This window comes from Equus caballus, chromosome 5, assembly GCF_041296265.1.
Source record: "Equus caballus isolate H_3958 breed thoroughbred chromosome 5, TB-T2T, whole genome shotgun sequence".
Classification (NCBI taxonomy): Eukaryota; Metazoa; Chordata; class Mammalia; order Perissodactyla; family Equidae; genus Equus; species Equus caballus.
Genome location: NC_091688.1, coordinates 3,452,399 through 3,464,702, shown reverse-complemented (window position 1 = coordinate 3,464,702; position 12,304 = coordinate 3,452,399). Strand labels below are relative to the sequence as shown.

The following is a 12,304-nucleotide window of genomic DNA, read 5'->3' as shown; positions in this document are numbered from 1 at the left end:
TGGTATTTTAACAGAGGGGTGGTTCAGAAGTCTGAGTTAGAGCGAAGAAAAGTCACTAGGCTCCAAAGGCTCCTCCTTTCTAACAAAGTCACTTCATCAACCTGAGAGCTTCCTTTGTTCCATAATTATATAAATGATTTTTGCCCCCTTGACTTATAAATATAGAGGTTTATGGGGTGGTGAGCCTCTTTAATGGAACATCGGGCATAGTGCTTGTAGACCATACATACAGGAAAAATGACAAAATGGGACTTTAGGGGATTTTACCAACACTACTGTTTTCTCTTGCAAGAAAACTTTTCTTATACTTTTTTATTTTACCGATATACCTTAGCCTTATACCAATATAGCTGCCTTGCATGGTGCTAGTGGTATGTATCTGTGACCATGTTTGCACAATACTTCTCGGAAAAACAATCCCAAAGTCACCAGTTTTTAAGTAGTTTGATCATTTGTGGAACCAAATGGGATAATTTAAGGAATTTGAGGAGTAATTATGAAAAGTTCTCTAAATATTCTTACCTAACTTACATGCTGGCACAGGCTTCCACTTGCCATCTTCTTGGCATGAACTCTTTCCATGAAGAGAAGCAGGATAAAAGCCTTCATCACACGTATATGAAATATCGTCTTCATAGCCTCCATAGACACACCTATCAATGGGGTCTATTTCACTCGTGATTCGGATATTTGTTGCCTCTGGTTTGGGGCAGCATATCCCTGGTAGGTAAAAAGTGATGTTCATGTTTAACGAAATCACCAGGAGGACGTGCCTATGCTGGAGACCTGACTCCACCTTATAGAAGATTTTAATAGTCAAACTCATAGAAGCAGAGAGTAAAATGGTGCTTTCCAGGGGCTTGGGGGGAGGGGAAATGGGAAGTTATTCAACAAGTACTAAGTTTCAGTCACACAAGATGAATAAGTTCTAGAGAGCTGCTGTACAAGCTAGTGCCTATAGTTAACAATACTGTATTGTACACTTAAAAATTTGTCAAGAGGGTAGATCTCATATTAAGTGTTCTTACTACAATAAAAAAAGAAAGGAAATTGAAGGAAGCATTATACCAAGAATCTTCTCCAAATTCTGTCATTGTTTTGTTGAGTTACTGTCACTTACTTTCCCTCTGTCTTTCTTCATTAAAAGTCTTTAAAAGGAGGTGTTGATTTTGGTAATGATGGATTAGGCAGTTCAGACTCACCTTTCCTTTGAGAAAAATTAGACAAGCTTGAGGTGAGGAGGAAGCCATGAAGAATTAAGGTGCCAAGACAAGACTTTTATTATCTTAATTGTCCTTCTTGTAAGGAGAAAGGAAAACATCCACTGAGATGTGTCTGGAAGTTAGAGCTGCTTTCTTTGTAGAAGTATATTAATTCTCCTCTTAAAAATATGGCTGAGTGGCTAAGAAGCTGATGAGAAATCAATGTGTGTGTGGTGGAGGGGGTTGCTTGCTGATAACCCCTAACTCTTGGGGGATCTTCGGAGCTACACCCTGAATTAAGGATAATCTATAAATAGACCAAATGTCTAGGTACTGAAGCCTAAGTTTGTGTCATTACAATCTCTGATTGGATTTGGGTCATTTGGAACTCCTAGTGTCCCTTGCCACCTGCGACAAGCAAACCTTCAACAGGAGACAAGACAAGATTATTAAAAGCCAAGGAAAGCAAAAGACAATAGTAACAGACCTGAGAGGATCCAAAAAATGAAATACTAAACATTGATTTAACAATAACTTTGCCTGAGCTGACCATGTGGCATAATGGTTAAGTTTGCGCACTCTGCTTTGGCGGCCTGGGGTTCGCAGGTTTGGATCCTGGACGCGGACCTAGAATGGCTTGCCGAGCCACACTGTGGGCGCATCCCATATAAATTAGAGGAAGACTGGCACAGATGTTAACTTAGCCACAAGCATCCTCAAGGAAAGAGAAGGATTGACAACAGATATTAGCTCAGGGCCAATCTTCCTACAAAACAAACAAACAAAATGCATCCAAAAAAACTTTGCCTTATTATGCAGAAGAAAATAAAAGGCAACTTGGAGAATTTAGGTAGAGAAATCAATACCACAAATCCACTACAAGTGGGAATTCTGAAGCTGAAAAGTATAATAATTAAAGTTAAGAAGTCAATTAATAATTAATATCAGATTATACATAGATAAGAATTAGAGGACAGAATTAAGAAGACCAATTTAGTGGACTTCATGTTCATAATAAAGCACTGAGAAACAAGAATTTAAAAAACACCAATAAGAGCATAGGAAATTCAGAAAACCCTGTATAAAGGCCTAACATAAACGTAACTGAAATACCAGAAGGAGAGAAGAGAGAAAATAGGGCAGAAATAGTATTTGAAGACAAAATTTATTTGAAGTTGAAATTTGCTAAAATCAAAGAAAGGCATGAAACCTCAGATTCTAGAAGCACTATGAATCTCAAGCAGGATAAACACAAAGAAACCAACCCAGGTATGTCTGAGAAAAACTGCTGGAAAGCAAAGACAAGAATATCTTAAAAGCAGTCAGATGGAAAAAACAGATGGTCTTGGAAGGATCAAAGATATGATCAAGAGCAAAATTCTTTTTTTTCATTTTAAAGATTTTATTTTTCTTTTCTCTCCCCAAAGCCTCCCGGTACATAGTTGTATATTCTTCGTTGTGGGTCCTTCTAGTTGTGCCACGTGGGCCACTGCCTCAGTGTGGCTTGATGAGCGGTGCCATGTCTGCACCCAGGATCCGAACCAGCGAAACCGTGGGCCGCCGAAGCAGAGCGTGCAAACTTAACCACTTGGCCACGGGGCCGGCACCAAGAATAAAATTCTTGACAGAAACAATTGAAGGTGGAAGACAATGGAAGGGAATCTTTGGTGTGGCCAAAGAAAATAACTGCCAATCTAAACTTTTATTTTCAGCAGATATATCTTCAAATGTTAAAGTGAAATAAAGGCATGTTAAGACAAACAAAAAAGAAATTATTTATCATCAGTAGGCTGTCACTAAAGGAAACTAAAGAATGTTCATTAGTCAAAGGAAATGATTGTAGATATAAGAATTAGGAGAGAAGAAGAAGCAAAAAAAATTGTAATTATGTGGATAAATCTAAACAAATTTAACTTATTAAAACAATAACAATAACCACAGTAATAATAATGATAATAATAATATATTATAGATTTTAAGACACATATAGAATTGAAATACACAAAAACAAAAGCATATAAATTAGGTGGGATTAAATCAAGTTAAAGATTTCTAAGGCTTTGCATTGCTCAGGAAGAAGCAAAAGTAATAAGCTATGTTAGATTAAAAAGTAGGAATGCATAAACTCCAAAAAAATAGTGAAAAGTACATAAATACCAAGTAGATAGGTAAAAAAATGGGAAAAGTAAAACAATCAATTTAAAAGAAGAAAATATATAAGACAAGCAGAAAATATAGGAAATAGTAAGATGCTAGATATAAATCCAAATATACTGAGAACTACATTAACTGTACACAGACTAAGTGCTCTAATCAAGTCATGAAGATTGTCAAGCAGGATTAAAATATCTAACTATATCCTGCTTCCAACATACACTTAAAACATAAAATTACAGAAACTTTAAAGATTTTATTTTTTCCTTTTTCTCCCCAAAGTCCCCCAGTACATAGTTGTATATTTTAGTTGTGTGTACTTCTAGTTGTGGCATGTGGGACACTACCTCAGCGTGGTTTGATGAGCAGTGCCATGTCTGCGCCCAGGATTTGAACCAATGAAACACTGGGCCACCTGCAGTGGAGCACGATGTCCCACATGCCACAACTAGAAGGACCCACAACTAAAATATATAACTATGTACTGGGGGGCTTTTGGGAGAAAAAGCAGGGTGAAAAAAAGCTATTGGAGTTATATTAATATAAAAAGTAGAATTTAAAGATAATTACAATGATAAAAAGCATCATTTCATAACAATAAAAGGTTAAATTCCCCAGAAAAATATACTACTCTAAATTTGTATGCGTCTAGTAGCATAGCCTCAAAATACATAAAGCAAAAAATTGTTTTAAAAGAGACTAAAAAGATATGCAAATCCACAAACAAACCTTTCTTTCTTTCTCAGTAACTGATAGAACAAACAGACAAGAAATCAGTATAGAAATGGATATAGATTTGAACAACACCATTAACAAAGTGGATCTAATTGTCATACATACAATATTGCACCCCAAATTGCAGGATACACATCTTTTCAATTGCACACTGAATATTTACAAAAAAAAAATAACTATATGCTTTGCAATGGAGCAAATCTCAACAAATTTTAAGGACTGAAATCATATGGAGTACTATTTTGAAAAATTTGGGATTGTCTACTAATTTTGCACATATTTATATTCCCATGTCAAGGCAATTTCACTCTTGGATACGTGATCAGCACACATGTATTACATGTATGCCCAGAGATGTATACAAGCATGCTCAAAGCAGCATTATTCTTAATAACTCTAAACTGGAGATGATCCAAATACTCATCAAGAGCAGAATGAATAAGTAAGTTGTATATTTTTACAAGAGAATACTAAACAGAAATAAAAATAAACATACCACAGCTCCAACCCATAATATGGATGAATCTCATAAAACATCATGTTGATCAAAAGAAGCAAAATCGAAAGACCAAATAATTCTGTTTTTATAAAGTTCAATAATAGGTGTTAGAAGTTAGCAAAACGTTTACCTGTGGGCAGGAAAGTGGGATTGGTGATTGGCTAGAGAAATGAGGGATATCTGGGGTAGTAATAGTGACCTATTTTTTGACTCTCATTGTGGTTACATGAGTGTGTTTACTATGTACTTTTATGTGTGAGTTAGTCTTCAAAAAAGTGTTGTAAAACTTAGGTGCTAAAGCAAGACTGTATAAAATGTTAATTTCCAAAAACTTTTCATGGATAACAATAAGTAAATTCTCATTTCATTTCTTTGTGATCTTCCTGGGGGTACATCATTCTGGAGCTGCCTATTAACTTACACCTCCTGGCAAGACTTTATTAACCTATGGATACCTCTCATTCTCTGTCCTCCAGGATGAAGAAATAAACACTTTCATAGTTTTATATCAGCTTTGGAGATAATACATAGGATGAAACTTAGCTATTGCTTAAGGTCAGGATTTTTCTCTTTTGATGCAAATTGAAGAGAAAGAACTATAGAACTTTCATTTGGATTTCTGCTTCTGGTCAAGATGGAGTGACAGGGACAGGATTCACCCTCCAGCCTGAAACAATTTAAAAGGACAAAAGGAAAAAATAAGTGAAATAGTGTTTTTAGACATAAAGTATCAAGCAACACAAGACAGTAATACCAAATAGTGGGGAAACAAATGAGGAAAGCTCTTTGATGGCTGCAGTCTGGAGAGTTTTCACGCTCCCGCCAGATTGTGGAGAACCAAGGCAGAGGCTTCTGCTCTGCCTGAATATTCTTAAGGACTTAAGGAAACAGAGTTGAGAGTCCATGGAAGGTGAAAGAAGTCAGGGTTCACAGGGCAGAGTAATGAAGAGGAAACAGTTGATCAGAGAGAGAGAGAATTGGACCTCTTCAGAAGATCCTCTTTCAGTTTCAGCTGAGTACTGATCAGTACATGCATGTAAGGAAATACCAATGCTAGGTGAAGAGCTGCCCAAAAGGAGCAGGGAGAACAATCCTGGAGCTCACATAGGCCTGGCGTGGTTCATGTTCCCACCAGATACAGTGGAAAGCCTCATATTTCATGGGATATTGATAGAGTAATCAGAAGAATATTTCCTGTTTAGGATGCTTCTCTGTTCCTTCCAGACAAAGCTAAAAAGCAAGGCTCAAAATGATCAATTAGTTTCCAAGTAACTTAACTGTGTCCCAGAGCAAAACTTAAGGAGATTTTAAATGAATAGAAAATATCCTGACCGGTGGGCAGGTGGTGGAGAAAGTATTTTAAAAAGTCATGAAATTTGGGGAGTGATCTCAGCCTTGTGGCGGAATGTGTTCTTCCCTTAGTCTTGCCTCCCTAAGATACAATGAAAAGGACATTCGTCAACCAACAGAGGACGTTCACACAACACCATAGATGAATGAGAGATCCACACAGCCATATATCTGAAGGTGGGGGAGGGGTGTTCAGGCTCCCATGGGAGGCAGTGGGAGGATGTGAGTGGATCTCCTTTCCTTCCCCCAGTGGCAGCGGGCAGCAATCTAGAGTGCAGGACCTCATGTGGTGGTCAGCATGGGACTCCGAGAGGAGAAGGGAGAAAAGGCAGCCCTCCACAAGAATGCTTTCACTCTTGGAGTTGCCTCCCAGCACACAGAAATGCTCCACAATGAGGTGGCTAAGCAATTGTGGGGGCATCCCCACAAAACCGAGTATTCCAGGTGGGCAGACAGTGAGTGAAGAGTGGGAGCTCATGGGATGGCTGCACTTACATGTATAAAGCAGTGGTAGGCAGCAAGGAAATGCAGATGGGCCCTGTCATAACAGCTTCCAACAGACAGGCACATCTGGCAGGGGTTGCAGTGGGCTCAGAAAATAGAGCTCCTCTGCCCCCAGTGGTGGTAGGTGGAGTCTGCAACCAGATACTACCTCTATGCAATCGCAGAAGTCCACCCCATCAAATAGCATGAAGAAGTATATTAACACTCCAGACCAGAAGGAAAATGACAAGTACCCAGAAATCAATCCGGAAGTCACAGAAATTTACAATCTAAGTGGCAGGGAATTAAAAATACTTATCATAAAGAAACTCAGTGAGGTACAAGAAAACTCAGAAAGACAGTTCAAAGAAATTAGGAATAAAACTAATGAACAGAGGGAATTCTTCACAAAAGAGACTGAAGCCATAAAGAAACCCAAACCCAATTATAAATGCTGGAGATGAAGAGCACAATGAATGAGATAAAGAAAAAATATGGAATCCTTAAAAAACAGAGCTGATATAATGGAGGACAGAATTAGTAATTTAGAGGACAGGAAAATAGAAATGCTTCAGATGAGGAGGAGAGAGAACTGAGACTAAAAAGAAATGAAGAAATTCTATGAGAAATATTTGACTCAATTAGAAAATGCAACATAAAGGTTATAGGTATTCAAGAGGAAGAATGGAGGGAGAAAGGAGCAGAGAGCTTGTTCAAAGAAATAATAGCTGAGAACTTCCCAAACCTCAGGAAGGAGCTGGAATTACATGTAAATGAAGAGAATAGAACTCCTAGTTACATCTGTTTAAAAAGACCTTCTCCAAGGCACATATTAGTCAAACTGACAGAAGTCAATGACAAAGAAAACATATTAAGGGCAGCAAGGCAGACAAAAATAACCTACAAAGGAACCCCTATCAGGCTTTCAGCAGATTTCTCAGCAGAAACCTTACAGGCTAGGAGAGAGTGGAACGATACATTCAAAATTCTGAAAAACAAAAACTTTCAGCCAAGAATACTCTATCCAGTGAAATTATCCTTCAGATACAATGGAGAAATAAAAATTTTCCCAGATAAATAAAAGCTGAGGGAGTTCATCACCACAAGAGCCACCTCCCCCGTACAAGAAATGATCAAGAAGGCCTTCATATCTGAAAAAAAGAGAAAAGGTTTACAAAGCCTTGAGCAAGGAGATAAATAGAGAGACAGAATCAGAAAATTTCAGCTCTCTGTCAGAACAGGTTAGCAAACACTTAATTATAACATTAAAGATAAAAGGAGGAAACGCATTAAAAATAACTATAATCGCTTCATTTTAATCAGAAACTCACAACACAAAACAGAATAAATTGTCACAACAATAACTAAGACATGGAAGAGGAAAGGGATGGAACCTGCTTAGAATAAGGAAATAAGAGGCTGTCAGAAAATAGACTACCTCATCTATGAGATCTTTTACACAAACCTCACAATAACCACTAAACAAAAAATCACAACAGAGACACAAATGATAAATAAAGAGAAAACTGAGAAAACCATCATAGAGAATCACCAAACTGAGTTGGCAGTCGGAAATACACGGGATGAGAAACAGGAGAAATACAGAACAACCAGAAAACAAGTGATAAAATGACAGTATTAAGATCTCATAAGTCAATAATCACTCTAAATGTAAATTGATTCAATTCTCCAATCAAAAGACAGAAAGCAGCGGGAAGGATTAGAAAACAAGACCCAACAATATGTTGCCTCCAAGAAACACATCTCAGCTCTAAAGACAAACAAAGGCTCAGAGTGAACTGATGGAAGATGATACTCTGAGCTAATAACAAACAGCAGGGTTGCCATACTTACATCAGACAAAGTAGACTTCAAGATAAAAAAGGCAATGAGAGACAAAGAGAGGCAGTATATAATGATAAAAGGGACACTCTACCAAGAGGACATAACACTTATAAATATATATGCACCTAACACAAGAGCACCAAAGTATGTAAAGCAACCATTAACAGACCTAAAAGAAGAAATTAGCAGCAACACAATAGTAATAGGGGATCTCAACACACCACTTACAACAATGGATAGATCATCCAGGCAGAAAGTCAACAAGGAAATAGTGGAATTAAACAAAAACCACACAAGATGGACTTAATAGATATATATAGAACACTCCATCCAAAACCAGCAGAATACACATTCTTCTCACGTGCACATGGAACATTCTCAAAGAGACCATATATAGGGAAACAAGGCAAGCCTCAATAAATTTGAAAAGATTGAAATCATATCAAGCATCTTTTCTGACAATAATGCTGTGAAACTAGAAATCAACTACAAGAAAAAAGCTGGGAAGAGGATAAAGATGTAGAGACTAAACAACATGTTACTGAACAACCAATGGATCATCAGAGAAATTAAAGGAGAAATAAAAAAATATCTGGAGACAAATGAAAATGAAAATAGGCCATACCAACTCTTATGGGATGCAGCGAAAGTGGTCCTAAAAGGGAAATTAATAGCAATACAGGCCCACCTTAACAAACAAGAAAAATCTCAAGCAAGCAATTTTCAACTATACCTAATCGTACTAGAAAAAGAAAACAGACAAAGGCCAAAGTCAGCAAAAGGAGGGAAATAATAAAAATTAGAGGAGAAATAGATAAGAACAAAAATAACAGTAGAAAAAATTAATGAAACTAAGAGCTGGTTCTTTGAGAAAATAAACAAAATTGACAAATCCCTAGGCAGACTCACCTAGAAAAAGGAGAAAAACCTCAACTAAATAAAATTAAAAATGAAAGAGGAGAAATTACAATGGATACCACAGAAATACAAAGGATTATAAGAAATACTATGAATGACTATATGCCACAAAATTGGACAATCTAGAAGAAATGGATGAATTCTTAGACTCGTACAATCTCCCCAAACTGAATCAAAAAGAAATAGAGAATCTGAGTAGACCAGTCACAAGTAAAGAGATTGAGACAGTAATCCAAAACCTCCCCCCAAATAAAGTCCAGGAACAGATGACTTCTCTGGAGAATTCTACCAAACATTCAAAGAAGATTTAATATCTATCCTTCTCAAACTATTCCAAAAAATTGAAGAAGACAGGACACTTTCTAACTCATTCTATAAGGCCAACATCACCATGATCTCAAAGCCAGACAAGGACAACACAAAGAAGGAAAATTACAGGCCAATGTCACTGAAGAACATAGATGCCAAAATCCTCAACAAAATATTGGCAAACCAAATACAGCAATATGTTAAAAGGATAATACACCATGATCAAGTGAGATTTATACCAGGGACACAGTGATGCTTCAACATCCTCAAATCAATCAATATGGTACACCAAATTAACAAAATGAGGAATGAGAATCACATGATCATCTCAATAGATGCAAAGAAAACATTTGACAAGATCCAACATCTGTTTATGATATGGCTGTCAATAAAATGGGTACAGAAGGAAAGTACCTCAACATGATAAAGGCCATATATGACAAACCCACAGCCAACATCATATTCAATGGGAAAAAACTGAAATCCATTCCTCTGAGAACAAGAACAAGACAAGGGTGCCCACTCTTGCCACTCTTAGTCAACATAGTACTGGAGGTTTTGGCCAGAGCAATTAGGCAAGAAAAAGAAATGAAAGGTATCCAAATTGGTGAGAAAGAAGTGAAACTCTTGCTGTTTGCAGATGACATGGTTCTCTATATAGAAAACCCATCATAAGAAAACTATTGGAAATAATCAACAACTACAGAAAGTTGCAGGGTACAAAATCAGCTTACAAAAATCACTTGCATTTCTATCCTTTAACAACCAGCTAACAGAAAGAGAATTCAAGAATACAATCCAATTTACAATTGCAACAAAAAGAATAAAATATCTAGGAATAAATGTAACCAAGGTGATGAAAGACCTGTACACTGAAAACTAGAAAACATTATTGAAAGAAATTGATGATGACGTAAAGAAATGGAATTATATTCCATGCACACAGACTGGAAGAATAAACATAGTTAAAATGTCCATACTACCTAAAGCAATCTATAGATTCAATACAATCTAAATCAGAATCCCAGTGACATTCTTCATAGACATAGAAGAAAGAATCCTAAAATTCATATGGGACAACAAAAGACCCTGAATAGCTAAAGCAATCCTGAGAAAAAAGAACAAAGCCAGAGGCATCACAATCCCTGAACTCAAAATATACCACAAAGTGATAATAGTCAAAACAGCATGGTATTGGTACAAAAACAGGCACATAGATCAACGGAACAGAATTGAAAGCCCAGAAGTAAAACCACACATCTACAGACAGCTAATCTTCGACAAAGGAGCCAAGAACATACAATGGAGAAAGGAAAGTCTCTTCAATAAATGGTGTTGGGAAAACTGGACAGCCACATGCAAAAGAATGAAAGTAGACAATTATCTTTTGCCATACACAAAATTAAATAAAAACGGATTAAAGACTTGAAGGTAACATACAGAACCATAAAACTCCTAGAAGAAAATACAGGTAGTACACTCTTTGAGATCCATCTTAGAAGCATCTTATTAAGTATCCTATCCACTCAGGCAAGGTAAACTAAAAGAAAAAATTAAACAAATGGGCTTTCATCAGACTAAAGAGCTTTTTTCCTCTGCAAAGCAAAGGAAACCAGGAACAAAATGAAAAGACAACCCACCAAATGGGAGAAAATATTTGAAAATCATATATCCGACAAGGGGTTAATCTCCAAAATATATAAAGAAATCATGCAACTCAACAACAAAAAAACAAACAACCCACTCAAAAAATGGGCAGAGGATATGAACAGACATTTTTCCAATAAGATATACAGATGGTCAACAGGCACATGAAAGATGTTCAACATCACTAATCATTAGGGAAATGCAAATCAAAACTACAGTGAGATATGACCTTACACTTGTTAGAATGGCTATAATTACCAAGACAAGAATAACAACTGTTGAGGAGGATGTGGAGAAAAGGGAACCCTAATACACTGCTGCTAGGAATGCAAACTAGTGCAGCCACTATGAAAACAGTATGGAGATTTCTCAAAAGACTAAAAATAGAAAAACCATATGACCCAGCTATCCCACTACTGGGTATTTACCCAAACAACTTGAAATCAACAATTCAGAGACTTATGCTCCCCTATGTTCATTGCAGCACTATCCACAATAGCCAAGACATGGAAGCAATCCCAGTGCCCAACTACTAATGAATGGATAAAGAAGATGTGGTGTATATATATACAATGGAATATTATTCAGCCATAAAAAGACAAAATCGTCCCATTTGAAACAACATGGATGGACATTGAGAGTATTAAAATAAGCCAGACAGAGAAAGATAAACATCATATGATTTCACTCATATATGGAATATAAACAAACACACGGACACAGAGAATAGAGTAGTGATTACCAGAGGGGAAATTGTTTGGGTGGTGGGTATAAGGGGTAAAAGGGCACATGTATATGGTGGCTGACAAATAATAATGTACAACTGAAATTTTACAATGTTATAAACTATTATGAACTCAATAAAAAAAGATACAGCATGAAAATATCAAATTCAAAATGTCTGACATCCTACTAAAAAACTATGTAAAAAGAGTCAAGGAAAATATAACACATAATGAAGAGAAAACTCAATCAATAGAAATGAACCCCAAAATGAAACACATGATAGAATTAGCAAATAAAGACACTGAAATTGTTATTATAACTATATTCTATATCTTAAGAATATAGAAGAAAGATTGAACATGTTAAGTAGAGATATTAAAGATATAAAAAATGATACAAGTCAAATTTTAGAAATGAAAAAACGTAGTTGAGATGT

At 36.4% G+C, this 12,304-nt stretch overlaps 1 protein-coding gene across 2 annotated transcripts in view; it reads right to left on the bottom strand.

Annotated features, from left to right (window-relative positions):
- The window catches only part of LOC100056262 (zona pellucida sperm-binding protein 3 receptor-like), a 50,570-nt gene that overhangs the window by 16,179 nt on the left and 22,087 nt on the right, over positions 1–12,304 (bottom strand). For both annotated transcript variants that reach the window (XM_070267613.1, XM_023640306.2), the window contains exon 9: positions 523–720. In XM_070267613.1, the coding sequence (XP_070123714.1) occupies positions 523–720 (198 nt within the window). The remainder of the gene's footprint in view (positions 1–522; positions 721–12,304) is intronic.